We start from the raw sequence: 14,209 nt of genomic DNA, 5'->3' as shown, positions 1-14,209 counted from the left end.
TTCACTTCTTGTGACCAACTTAGTCACGGACAGCCTCTAATGCATCTCCCCATCTCTGTGCATTTTTAATGTACTGTCTGTTTTTGTGTCTCTGTTTATGAGTGAATGGATGTGTTCTCAGCACGTGCATTTGTACAGCTTTGCTTTTCAGTAAATCATTGTGTTTGGCAAATGTCTTGCATTGCATTCTCCATAACAAGAAAATCCCTCCTTTTGTAAAGGTGTATCCCTATGAAATGCTCACTGTCACCAACAGAGGGCGTACTAAGCTTCCAAAGGACGTGGACAGGACGAGACTGGAGGTAATTAGTGGGCAAAGTTGTAAGCCACACTCTAGGTGGTGGTGTGGGATTAATATTTTTTGATGCTGCACTTTCTCTACTTCCCTTCTCCTCAACCAGCCTTTTACAATGCAGTTATTTAATCTGAACATTGTTTTCTCCTCAGCGTCACCTGGCCCCTGAAGTATTCTTTGATGTCTTTGGAATGGAGATCCAAGAGTTTGACAAACTTCCTCTGTGGAAGCGCAATGATATGAAGAAGAAGGCCAAGCTCTTCTAACCAGGACATCTTGCATGTTTTAATTTATCAGTCACTTCAATAATGTATTATATATATATATATATATATATATATATATATATATATATATATATATATATATATATATATATATATATATATATATATATATGTAGTTTTCTGATTCGCTTTTCCTTTATTCCCTTGTTATTTTCCTTTTTTGTTGCTTCCAACGGCCTGGTAAACATGGACATAAATTATCTACTTTTTTGGTTGAAAAGAAAGACTTTTTTTTTTTTTTTTTTTTTTTGCAAGAAAGAGTTTTCATTTGAGTAGGTTCTAAATAAACTGAGATCTAACCTTTTAGAAGAAACCAGCAGAGTCAGGACTGGTTTTATCTCTCACATTTAACTCGCATCAAACCTGACTTCCAAGCATAGCTTTTTCACTCTTGCACTACTTCCTGTCTTCTCATAAAACAGGACTGTAATCTATTTTTTTGGGAAAGTGGTAGGGGGCTAAAGGCGGTTTGCAGTGTTCTTCCTCTAAAGAGGTTATTAAGGTGATGGAAGTGGTGGAGCTCCAGCAACCCCCTACTGCTCTGGCCCTAACAAGGGCCTTGATGTTTTTTAATGGGGGGAAGTAAAAGCTACTGTATGATGCCTGGGCTTCACCTGAGGTGGGCTTCTGGAACATATTAGAATCTGAGGTGACAGAAAGACACATGCTGTAAGATACCTACCTGCCATCTCCTCTCAAGCATCAAGCTAATGCTAAAATGACATAGCATGTATTTTTCTAAAAATCCAAATACTTTTTTTTAATAGATTTATTTTAAAACCCATTACTTATGTTTTTTTATCTGAAATATTGTGTTTGACAGATGAGGTACTAGTGAAATGATCAGAAATGAAATTCTGCTTTCTCTTAAAAAGAGTTATGAGTTTCAGCACCACTAGAGGTCCTGCGTGTGTCAAACCGGGCAGTTCAGGCATCTCCCCCACCTTCAAATCCATCTTACTTTTCAGACCCCTCTGTCATTGGAATCTGACAATCCTCTTCTTCTAACCACTATGTAAAGTGTAATATATGTTATAGCAACATATCACTTTGACTAAAGTTGCATTTGAAAAGAAACACCTTTGATATTAATGCATTTTATAAAGCTAAAGTATTTCAAACTGCCACTGTGTTGCTGGGAGACTGATGGAGTTGTAGCCATAGCATCTGTGTCATAAATACGTTTGATAGCAGGGCCATATCTGTCATTCCGTATAAAGCTGCCAGACAGTGTTGTTCCCATATCACTGAATGTGCTCTCAGTAGTGTTGTTGGCTGTTGGTGGCTGTAAATTCAGAGCAGTTTCCTGTGTTATCACCAGGGTTAAGTACATAGGACTAAGATATAGAAAGAAAAAAAGTGTTTATGTAACATAGCAAAAAAAATGTGAAGAGAATATGGATGAAATTCCGGTTTTGATATCCATCATGACAATTATATAAAAACTCAAATGAGTAATAAAACTCTGTTTCAGATGTTGGTGTTGTTGGTTTTCTTTATTCTGTCTGTTACAAACACTACCACACTGATAAACCTGCTAAAAGTGTGAAATATGTGGTTTAGCTTCACACACTGCACATTAAAATGTTTTTGTGTGATCCCACGATCAGTAAAAAAAACATTCTGTGAACTCAGTAGACTGTGACATAAAGTACAAAACTACATATGAACCCATGAAAGCTCATTATCATTGATGGTTGAATTCATTGTACAACTACACTATTCACTATTGTTAGTCTTTGTTCAAAACCTTGTGACCTCAACGCTATGCCCTAGTTGGTTTTGGTGATGACTAAATGTGTTCTTCTGTAGACATTTCTAATGTAGGGTGTCCACGGGTCCCTGAAGGCACTAATGCTAGTGTCTGAGTCTTGTGTTTTAGACTACACAAGCCAAAGAAACAAAAATGCTAGGTTAATAAAAGGTTTCGCTACAATACACCAAGCCCAGACTTCCAGTTAAGTTCCACTTACACAGGTTTGGTTAGGAACCTGCTCTCTCCTGTTTTAAACAGACTCACTCTGATCTGCTGTGTGAAAGAGTGCTGGAATAATATTGTTGCATGACATAATGCTTAGCTCCTAAGAAATTTGAACAGGTGCCCCCCTTTTGTAATATCTTCAAAGTTTCCTTTAACTTGAAAAGGTGTGAAAAGTTTAAGAAAGCAGATACTTTTTTCTTTACTTTAGTGGATTGCAGAAGTCTGAAACTCTGTCATTTTAATATGTTTATGAGTAGTTTAAAGATCAAGAAATATGTTGGATTCACATGCCATCTTGCAAAACAGAAAGTTTGGATACTTTCATCTGCTTGCAAACTATATTGTGCAGTGTCTAACTTTTCCTCAGCTACCTCTGATCATCATCATTCCATCACTGCTCTTTATTTAGACACACTTGGCATATCCTCAGCACCTTTTTGTATAAGAGTACTGTAGGAAATAACTGTGTGAATGTATGTGTGTGTGTTTTATATGGGAAAGGTTCCTGAATGAAAAGGCTTAGTGCTCAGATGGGGCTGAATTCGTAACCCCTGCCCTCTTAGTCACAGCTGTGGAATGCTTTTTGTGTTCCAACCAGCAGCAGTCGAGATAATCTGCCAGTGTCTGCACCTACCCACTCCAGCTAATACACAACACACAAACAACGTTCCCACAGCAATATGCCAGTGAATCTGAAGCATTTGACTGACATTTCCTGTCTCTATATTAATCTATTGAACTATTCGTAGACCCTAAATCTAACAGTGTCGACTAATATCTTTGACAAGACAGTGCTTTCTGCTATGTGTAATGACTTTCATGCCTTGTGGACAGGGACAATGTGACTCCCATGACCCTTTACTGAAAACAGACCACTAGGAGGGTGGGCCACCTTCCAAATCAGCCCCCTTCTTTTTTATACCACTTTATGACTGTCTTTCCTCCACATGTTTAAAGTCACAGCTGCAAGGTTGGTGGGCCTGGCATGAAGTGCAGGATGGTGGGAGCCTTCAAACCGCTCCTATGTTGACTCAGCATGAGGGGATTACCCTGCTTGTAAGGTGAGTAACTGAAGGAAAACAGCTAAAGCAAAACTCACCTTATCACCTTTAGTAACAATACATTTTACTATGAGACCCCAAGTCTAAAAATGAGTTGTGACATGTTTCTCACTAACAGTATTTGGGGGTTTCCAGTCTATGAGGAATTCAAACCTACACAATGAACACAGTGGTGCATTTGTATTCAACAGACTGTGGCAGAATGAGGTCCAACTGGGCCTGTTGAAACTGTTATTGGTTCTTGAACATTTGCAGCCTGTCCACATATGATGATCTTTCTATCCATCCATTACAATGTGTTTTAACAAGGGGGAATATGAAAATAACTTTATTTACTATGAGCAACTGACCTGCTTAAATCTTGAAGGAAAATGCTGGGCACGGGGGAGCTGGGATGGAAACCTTCTGATTCCCCATGAGACTTTGCAAAGAGGTCAGCTTCTCAGAGCATGTGACTCTCATTCACCCAGCTCACAGAGGACGAAAGCTCAGTTCTCACACTATTGACCAACAGACACATGATAACAGGATGAGAATGTAACCCTAATAATCATGCCACGGCTTGTTTGCCTGTGGTCATATCACAACAATCTTTTTTCGCTTTACCTAGTAGGTTTTTGTGTTGTTTTTTTTCCGAGATCTTGGTGTTCATTATTGTGTAGAGTGGTTACCTTTCATACCCTGTCCAGAATAGGTTGAAAAATCTAATAAAGGCAAATAAAGCCAAAACAAACAGACCTCTCACAGAGCTCGGCTATTTCAGGAATGTGCAGGGGCATTTGTAATCATAATGAAGACAGCTAAGAGGAAGTCAAATGTATTTATGTTTCACTGAAATTCTTGCAACACCTCCGGCTCCATGCTGCATTTAGTTTAACTTCTTTGTGTTTGCAGGCAATTATTTAATGCACAGCTTCTGGGCTCCAACTCTACCCGACATATAACGCAGCGCATTCCTGGCATGTTTTCCTCAGGCCAGGATGCTCCCATGAGTCTCTAATTTAGATTTAGGTTCCGACAACTTACCTCCCATGGGAAAATGTAGTCTGGGAACATGCACTTTCTCTTTTCATATCTAAAAATCTATCTAAAGAAAGAAACCAGATGAATTAAATAACAATACCTCCCAATTTCCTTTCCTGCAGATAAAAATATACATATACTGTATAAGATCTACAGTATTTTTCAGCAGCATGAATTACAGAGAAACAAATGGGCAAAACGTTACAGTAGAGAAGAAATGTATACACAGTGAACATATTCAACTCTCAGCCCCCCAGTTGGGGAAAAGTGACCTGTTTATTCAGACATTCTCATGCACTGCCCCTTTATAAAATAACTTTGGTTTCGCTCAATGTTCCCAGTGTAACGTTACAGTTAGTGTTTTGTGTTTTGGTTTGTTTGGTTTGTTTGGACTTCTGCATTTTTAGTTCACAGTTTTGTTTTCAATGGGTTTAATTACGGAGAGTAGGATATGAAGAAGTGACTCTGTGATTGATGCTAAGAGGAAGGGAGAGAGGGAGAGAGAGGGAGGGAGAGAGAGAGAGAGAGAGAGAGAGAGAGAGAGAGAGAGAAAGAGTGTGTATGTGTGTGTCCACTAGCATGACTAATCGGGGCTGTGTGTGAGTGCGTGAGTGTGTGAGAGAGAGTGTGTTAGTGTTCATGTCGAGTTTCTCTCTCCTTCATCTTTTGTCGCAGAACCTTGGATCGCATTACTCGGCTCCATAGCTAACTCCGGAGTGTCCATCTCCGCCTCTACAGTCATGGACAAGCCCAAAGGTAAGCGAACATGACTTTTTTTCCATCACTTATTTTTCTCCATCACTGATAAAGTGAATATGAATGCAGTCAGTCGCAACTTAGACGCTCCGAGACGCTCGCGCAAGTTCAAGTTCACACATGCGCACGAGCTAGGGTTCTAACGCAATCCTACATGTTCCATAGAAATTCTTTAAGGTACACAAATAGGTCATAATTCTCACTGCTAAAGTTTTACACGCCACATTACCCAGGCATGTGCATGATCTGCTTATGTGCATTTTATTTTCATTTAAATTGATTTTCAACACCGTACACAGTCATTTGAACTATTCGACCATCCCGAGTACTTCCAATGAGGCTCATTTAATCCAAGCTTAGATATGACAGCTCTGGTAGGAGCGCATTCTGAAAACAACAAGCTTGTGTCCCAAACAGCGTGTTAGGACACAGCGTGTACACTCTATACTCACCAGCATGTCAAAATAAACATATATGCTTAGATAGAGTATTAGTTTCCTTGGTTACAAAGGAGTTGCCTGTGTGTTTATTTATTTTGCAATGGACGTGAGGAGATTCAATTAGTCCATTCTATTCCTAAAAAAAAGAAAAGAAAAAGCAATAAGTCACCAGTTGAAGTTCAAGAATATGAAGTGACTGTTGTCCCATGATTCTGTAGATGCCTGTGGTATAGTGTTTTCATTTACAGAAGTGGATTGTAGACTAATAAGAATAAGCATGTTTTTTTTTTTTTTATATTAGTCAATAATCTAATCAATTCTAGAGATTTTAATTTGATGTCAAAATAATAAAATAATATATTCTTGCCATTAGACGTGTACAGCAGGGTTCAGGTGACACGTTGGTCCATTAAATATACAGTTTACAAATAACAGAATGAACGAGGTTGAAACAGGGCACCATGCACACACATTCAAAACTGGGGTAAGTCAACCTCGGTCCGAGCTGTCAGAACACTGGAGCAGTTACATGGCAATGCTACCATCAGACTAAGTTTTTATGTCAACTGCATTAGATTTGTCTACATCATTTAGAGTTCTACCTGGGTTCCTAGCTTTGAATTTCTGTTTTTGCTTTGGAGTAATGTCCTACTGATTATTTAAGACATGGGGGTCAACCCACAAATATGATATCATGTATCTTTGGTATATCTATTTCTTACACCTTCGTGACAAATGGCAGGAGGATTGTCAATGCCAAACTGTTATGTCTGTTAAAAATGAGAATGGAAACTAAAACAGAAATGTCAGTACTTCCTCAGCATTTTTTAACATCCTTACATTGAGCTGCATGTATCTCTGTAAACTATTAGAGCAGCTTGAACAAAACACTGTAGTGAAACAAGACTTGGCTTGTTCCACAATTATCGCTTTCATATAAAGGTTTCAGTTCATAATTGCACTTCCTGTAAAGGCCTTGACGTTTGATTATTCCCAAAAGACATAACACAGGGCAATCCATCTTTGTTTTTATTTAGAGTGACTTCCAGTTTTGATTTTACTCATCTTGGATTCTTTGGCAGTTTAACTCTCTATTATGCAACTGCATAACCCATGAAAATTCTTCTGAGTCACCGATTTACAATGATAAAAGAACTGTTTACAAGATTAACACATATGGTGAAATATTTAAACTTCAGTGATCTTTTCTGTTTAAATGAGTCATTTGCATTATGGAAGCTGCATTATTGCAGGGAATACGGAGTCAAAATGGAAGTACTGTAGTAAAAGAGGACCTTGAAATTAAGTTTAAAAATATTTTTCATGTTATGAAGCATGCCACAAAGCTTCCTTTCAAACTTTGTGTCATCTTACTAAGACAGGCAAGCAGGCATTCTGTTTTTAAGTCAGCCAAACTATATTAGTCCCAGAAACTCAGGAACCCTTAAAATATTAACATGATTCAGTGCATTATGTATTTAAAGTCTGTCTATTTTATGCCTTGTTCTTACAAGTCGAATGTGTTAGAAACAACACTATATTTGTTGTGGTCTGGGGCCCTGCCTCTTAGACAGCCTTTGTGAATTTTGTTTTTGTGAGATAAGAATGAGAGGGAGGGAGCAAGAAGCGTGAGGGAGGGAGAGGGATGGAGGGAAGGATGGCATTTTGAGAAGTAGTGTGTAATATCTTCCATTATGGAGCATGGTATTTACACCAGAATTCACACTGAGATTAATTATGTAATTGGTGTGACTTCACATGGTGTAGATTTCACACTGCTGATTAATACTCTTGGACTCTGTTTGGATCCCATATGAAAAAATCTAGTTACTACTGTAAGCTTTGTAATTTAGTCTTTGGTTGCAATTTTGTGTTTTGTGTTTGTTTTATACAGGGTAAATTATCACCATTAGTTCTGGCACATTCTGTAAAGAGTACTTACTGTCCATGTAGGTAATATTCAGTGTTAGGAATTTAAGATGCATATCAATGAAATGTTAAAGGTTTCAGAGTATTAAACATATACATCTGAACTTGCGTGAAAATGTTGACTGCATGTTAAATATATATTGGTGTGGGGAAGTAATTTTAAACCATGACTGATACTAAGCCATCTACACAAGAATCAGATCAGTAAAACATTTTTCTGTTCCCTAAAATGGTGTTTTAAGCCATCATTAGAGAAACACGTATCCTTTGTATGACTGATAGTTAAAAACAAGGTAAATGGCCAAATTCTTTGTGTATACATATGTACCATAATTGCACAATATATAATGGATGGAGAAAGCATGAAAAATCTCTCAGACACCAGCATGGACCAGCATAGCTTATCAGCAAAACAAATCAATAAATCAATAAACCAACAACGTGGGAAAATTGAAAGATATTGTTTTTAAATAATTTATTTAAATGATTATAATACTGTTCACAAAACAAGCTTTTAGATGCATGGATTCAGATTTTCTGTGCTTATAGATACATTAATTATAATCACTATAAGTGATTAAGTAGAACTGACTGCATTCTGTTATATAGTTACAGAATATTTTAGAGTAATAGTGGACATTTAGAGTACATAAGAATATATAAGAAAATAGTATATAAGAATTTCTGTTTCAGCAGTATACAAAACCCTTAAACAAAGGGACAACATCCTTTCAAGTTTAATTTGTCGCATTTTTAACTCACGCTATCCTGCAACTGAGTGGTTTATAAAAAGACCCTAAATTAATCCATATGCTTGTTTTTATCCTGTCGCATTTGTCTATTTCCCCCTCAGTAAGCTCTTCAAAGGAGCGTGTGCAACCAGATATCATCCCTGAGGTTCTGGTTGATACCATTTTTTCCTGATCCACCCATGGGCCCCACTGCTCTGGCTTGAGCTTTATGCAAGTCAGCTTTATAGCTGAGCTGTTGTGCATTTGAATACAACTGAAACTGATTTCTGGAACAGGAGATGTGCACCATTTGACTTGGAGTTCAGATTTAAAGGATCGTTTAGAGGGAGCTGCAACGCAGTAGTCTGCATTATACTGACTTTAGAATAGAGATTCAAGAGTGTGCAAATTAGTAAATATTAGCCTACAGAGGATTAAGGCTTAGGGAGAAGGGCATAGTGACCTGTTTAAACACACTTGAAATGCCCAATGTAGAAAACAATAGGTGGTTTAGTTGTTTCATTGTCGCTCATTGACTAAGAGGTCAGTGGAGATTTGTCTGGAGTAATGACGGCACCAATGACTGTTTGTGGAGTATATGTGGGGCAAAAATATTTCACATGTATGGGATTACAATGATTGTTATTGTTTTGTTCATTTGTTGTCTAAAGGCTTGACTCTGAAACTGTTTACAGTTTCATCAGTATACTGTCAGGTTAGAGAGCGGGCATCGAATCCGGGTTGCCAGAGTGAGTGGCAGACACTCTAGAAGTCTGCCCCAGGGAGGTGTTGAAACCCAGCTGCAAAGACACACTTGAGATATTTAAGTCCATTGCTTGAAAATATAAGTTCACAACAAGGCCAAACCAAACTCAAGAGTTAGGGAACCCAAAAAATCAACACATGGAAAGAGGGTTATAAAAACGATAATAATAATTAATAAAGTTTCTCTTAACGGAACACAGAAATACACTCAAACAGGGAAAACTCGGGAAGACAGGAGGCTCGGGAAAACAGGAGGCTCGTGAAGGTAATAAAGATAATAAGAATACTAACAACAACAATAATAATAAAGTCTCTAAACAGAACTAAGAAGCACACTCAAACAGAAAAAACCCGGAACAAAGCAGCGCCCTCTCTGGCGCCCTCTGCAAAGCTCAAGAACAAAGTAAAAAACTTGACGGTGCTCCGTAGCAAAGCAGCACCCTCTTTGGTGCTCTCTGTAAAGCTTAGTAATGAAGAAACAACATTGATGGGGCTCGAGTTCAGAGCAGCACCATCTGTGAAGCTCGGGAACAAAGAAACATTTACATTTACATTTACATTTGCGGCATTTATCAGACGCACAACGACGTACAAAAGTGCTTTAAATCTCTAGTAATGAATAAATTTACACTGGTACGCAAGATTACAAACTTAATATAAATATACCTCGAATTCTACAAACTTGGAAAGTGCTAATTTAGGTATTTAAGGAAGAGGTAGGTCTTCATCATTAATCAGGGGACGTTCATTCCGGACATGTACGGACATCAAGGGGAAGTTCATTCCACCACCTCGGTGCCAGAACAGAGAAGAGCTTCGAAGTGTACTTACCTCTCATTCTGAGAGAAGGTGGTACCAGTCGAGCAGTGCTGGAGGATCTCAGACAGCGTGGTGCAGTGCGAGATGTGATGAGGTCACTGAGGTACGATGGTGCTGGTCTATTTTTGGCCTTGTAGGCAAGCATCAGTGTTTTGAATCTGATACGTGCAGCTACTGAAAGCCAGTGAAGGGAGCGCAGCAGTGGGGTGGTGTGGGAGAACTTGGGCTGTTTGAACACAAGTCGTGCAGCTGCGTTTTGGATCATTTGCAGTGGACGAATAGCGTTCAGGGGAAGACCTGCCAGCAGAGAGACTGAACAAGCACCTGGGCAGCCTGTATGGACAGAAAAAAAACAACCTTGTTGGGGCTTGGGAGTGGATTGAAGCCCTCTCTGGTGCCCTCTGTGAGACTCGGGAAAGAAGAGACAATCTTGATGGGTCTTAGGAGCTGATCGGCACCCTTTCTGGAACCCTATGCGAAGCTCGGTAATGTAAAATCAACCTTGTCAGGGCTCGGGGACGGAACGGCACCCTCTCTGGTGCTCTCTGCAAAGCTTAAATATGAAGTTACAACCTTGATGGGGCTCAGGAGCAGAGTGGCACCCTCTTTGGTGCCCTTAAAACGCTCTGGAATGAAGAAACAACCTTGACAGGGCTTGGGAGCAGAGCAGCACCCTCTTTTAAGCTAAGGAACAAAGAAACAGCCTTGTTGGGGCTCGGTAGTGGATTGGCGCCCTTTCTGGTTCCCTCTTCGAGGCTCAGGAATGAAAAAACAATTTTGATAGTGCTCAGAAGCGGAGCGGCACCCTCTCTGGCACCCTCTGCGAGGCTCAGAACCGAGGAAATAACCTTGACAGGGCTCGGGACCGGAGCCCTTTTTGGCACCCTCTGCGAAGCTAGAAAATTAAAAAACAACCTTGTCGGCGTTCGGGAGCTGATCGGCACCCTCTCTGGTGCCCTCTTTAAATCTCAGGAATGAAGAAACAATCTTGACAAGGCTCCAGAGCAGAGCCCTTTTCTGATGCCCTCTGTGAAGCTCGGGAACGAAGAAACAACCTCGACGGGACTCGGGAGCAGAGCAGCGCCCTCTCTGGTGCCCTCTGCGAGGCTTGGGAATTAAGAAACAACCTTGTCAGGGCTCGGGAGCGGAGCAGCACCCTCTCTGACCCCCTTTCGGGAAGTTTGGGAATGAAGAAACAACCTTGTCGGGGCTTGGGAGCTGACCGGCACCCTCTCTGGCACTCTCTGCAAAGTTTAGGAATGAAGGGACAACCTTGATGGGGCTCGGGAGCGGAGCGGTGCCCTCTCTGTAAGGCTCAGGAACAAAGAAACAATCTTGACAGGGCTCTGGACCGGAGCCTTCTCTGGCACCCTCTGCGAAGCTCGGAAAACACGAAACAAAATTGACGGGACTCTGGAGCGGAGCGGCGCTCTCTCTGAAGACCTTTCTGGTGCCCTCTGCAAAGCTTCATAAAGGCTCTTATCATCTGTAATTATCTGTGTCAGCCAAGAGTACATGCTGCATTATTTTTAAAGACCTCTACTGCAATACAAGCTTATAGTGAGAAAAAAATGTTTTTAAACTTTATCTTAAAAAAACTAGGCATGAGCTATGTAATCTGGACAGGTGTTTATTAAAGATTCAGCAGAAGAGGCGTATGCAGTGGTTAAATCCATCCACTGGCTTTTTGTGTATTAAATGTTTGTTCGAAAGGAGAAGAGGAGAGGTTGTGTGAGGTCGCTATTGTTGGAATGGGAGGCGTTCTCCAGCATCTGTTCCTGTTTTGCTCCCCTGTAGGCAGCGCAGCGTTGCTGGAGCACGTTCAGAGAGCACGGCCTGAGCTTACAGCACAGCCAGAACTCATGTCACTGACCAGCTTAAACAAAGTGGAAATGCTACCGACCTCTTCTGACCTCACACTCTGACATTACCATTAATAGTGGCAGAAACATGCCCATATTTTGCCAATGTAGGGTGCAAAATTGACCATCTTGTTAGGGTGAAAAGAGCAACCCCTTAAGAGAGATTAATTGTCTCTGAATGCAAATGTAGTGTTTACTTACAATAGTTGACTATTTTATGGGAAATTGCATAAACTCACTTCTCTCGAAAGGTACCCTAGGCTAGAATATCAGCTTCAGCTACTGTTTGGAGTCTTCAAATACTTTTAGACAGTGTGTAAATGCACAGAATTAAACTGAAGAATGTCATCAGAACTGGACAGATATGCCCCCCCCCCCCCCCCCCCCCAAGAGCCTGGCTTAAATTTCAGTCTTATTCATATTTCAGAAAAGAACATACTGGTTTCTCATCTAAATAGAGAAACGTGGTCTAAACCACTTTATGAAATGGATTACAATGTAAACATTTAGACATTTTAGATAATGCTAACAAGAATGGTAGCCCCATAATTAAAATGAGTCTGTTTAAGTGTTAGGATGTTGTATAGCTTTTGTGTGTGTTTTGGCAGTCCCTGTTAAAGATGTTGCTCTTTGGATGAAATAAAGTGCTGATGTATTTTGGCAATGATAACGACCATGATGTAGTTCCTGGCCAAAGAGAATATTATGGTTGCATTTGATGTAATTGTGGGAATTTGCGTTTGTATAGCAGTTTTCAGTAAAATCTGATTTTTTTATAAGTAAGTGGTTTAATTCTACTAAAAAAAAATGAACCATATGTAGACTGGAGCCAGAGAGCCAGACTGTGATAGCATAGTCCAAGTTCACAGAACTGGCATTAAATGTTTCTCAAAGTGTAAACATTAAGCACAGTGATACACATTTCATTTCAGCTGAATTACAATTTATCCATCCAGTTGTTTGATATACATTACAAGCAAGCTGTTTCTCTGAAGACATTTTATTATTATTCACAGTTAAACTCCAGCTTCTCTACTTAGTGTGTTTTCTATTGTGTTAAAAGGCTCTATGGGTAATGTCAGATTATCCATCATCCATGGTACATGTTTCCAATTGAGCAGATTAATCGTCTTCACTGACATTTGTATATAATTTGTACATTTGAAATACTGTAAAATACAGTCAATCTCATCCTTTGGGGGCTTTTTAAAAGCACCAAGCATAATTGGATAAAGGTTTTTCACAATTCTGCCTTAATTATCCTTTATTCATCAAGTTATTTTATTTTCTTATGATTAACTAGATCCAATTATCCATCTATCCATCTATCCATCTATCTATCTATCTATCTATCTATCTATCTATCTATCTATCTATCTATCTATCTATCTATCTATCTATCTATTTATTTATTTATTTATTTATGTATGCAATATTACAAAGCCAATCTACCCATTACTTGACTTCTATAACTATTGTGTGACACACTAATGTGATCTAGTTTTTGTAGTATTACAGCCAGGCAGAAATTTTGTTTTTTTGTTTTTATACAGGCTTATATGATTGGACAAAGTTAACAGAAAGTCAACTGCAATGTCAACTTTGCCTCTTAGTAATGTACAAGCCACTTATCAGTATTGATGTTTAAGGCTTTTGTGCAATGCTTAGTTGTAGACTCTGTTGTGGTTTTTGTGAGTTGTTTACCTCAAACTTAATTTGTTTGTGGGTGTGAACTTGTACGCTAATCTTTCTTACTTCTAAAATAGAGAGAACACAGTATTGGCATAGCAAAAGCGAGTTGTGAACACTCAACATATTAAGTATCTATAACTCCCTAAAGTCATTATTACCTTCTACTGTATAAACAGCATCTGCTATTACAAATGGCAACATAATAAATACAATGATGTATATCAACAATTTAATTTAGCATGATTCGTGATTTTAACATGCGTTTGAACACATAACCAAAAGCTGAATTATAATAGCAACAGCAATAATAATAATAATAATAATAAGAAGAAGAAGAAGAAGAAGAAGATGAAGAAAAAGAAAAAGAGGAAGAAAAAGAACCGCTTAATATGCCCCATTTAACATGGATTGACGTTGGTTTAGGGTAATCCCAATCTAAGCAATACATGCTGGATAAATACACTTTGGGTATTGAATGTGTGAGGCAGGTGAGTCAAAAAAAAAAGGCACATAGCCTGTAGAAGTTTGGGGACCTGGAGGAGTGGACCTAAATATTGCAATTATAAGC

General features: G+C 39.1%; 2 protein-coding genes across 2 annotated transcripts in view; both read left to right on the top strand.

Annotated features, from left to right (window-relative positions):
• Positions 1-2,057, top strand: part of ablim1b (actin binding LIM protein 1b) — a 64,780-nt gene extending 62,723 nt beyond the window's left edge. Inside the window, exons 28-30 of the mRNA XM_083557306.1 lie at positions 222-302; positions 448-620; positions 695-2,057. Of these exons, the coding sequence (XP_083413432.1) occupies positions 222-302; positions 448-561 (195 nt within the window). The 3' untranslated portion in view covers positions 562-620; positions 695-2,057. The remainder of the gene's footprint in view (positions 1-221; positions 303-447; positions 621-694) is intronic.
• Positions 2,058-5,070: 3,013 nt separating this feature from the next.
• Positions 5,071-14,209, top strand: part of afap1l2 (actin filament associated protein 1-like 2) — a 40,998-nt gene continuing 31,859 nt past the window's right edge. The window contains exon 1 of the mRNA XM_083557289.1: positions 5,071-5,403. Within this exon, the coding sequence (XP_083413415.1) occupies positions 5,388-5,403 (16 nt within the window). The 5' untranslated portion in view covers positions 5,071-5,387. The remainder of the gene's footprint in view (positions 5,404-14,209) is intronic.

Source organism: Silurus aristotelis, assembly GCF_946808225.1.
Source record: "Silurus aristotelis genome assembly, chromosome: 12".
Lineage (NCBI taxonomy): Eukaryota > Metazoa > Chordata > Actinopteri > Siluriformes > Siluridae > Silurus > Silurus aristotelis.
The sequence above is the reverse complement of the archived record's forward strand: the minus strand, read 5'-3'. Positions and strand labels throughout refer to the sequence as shown.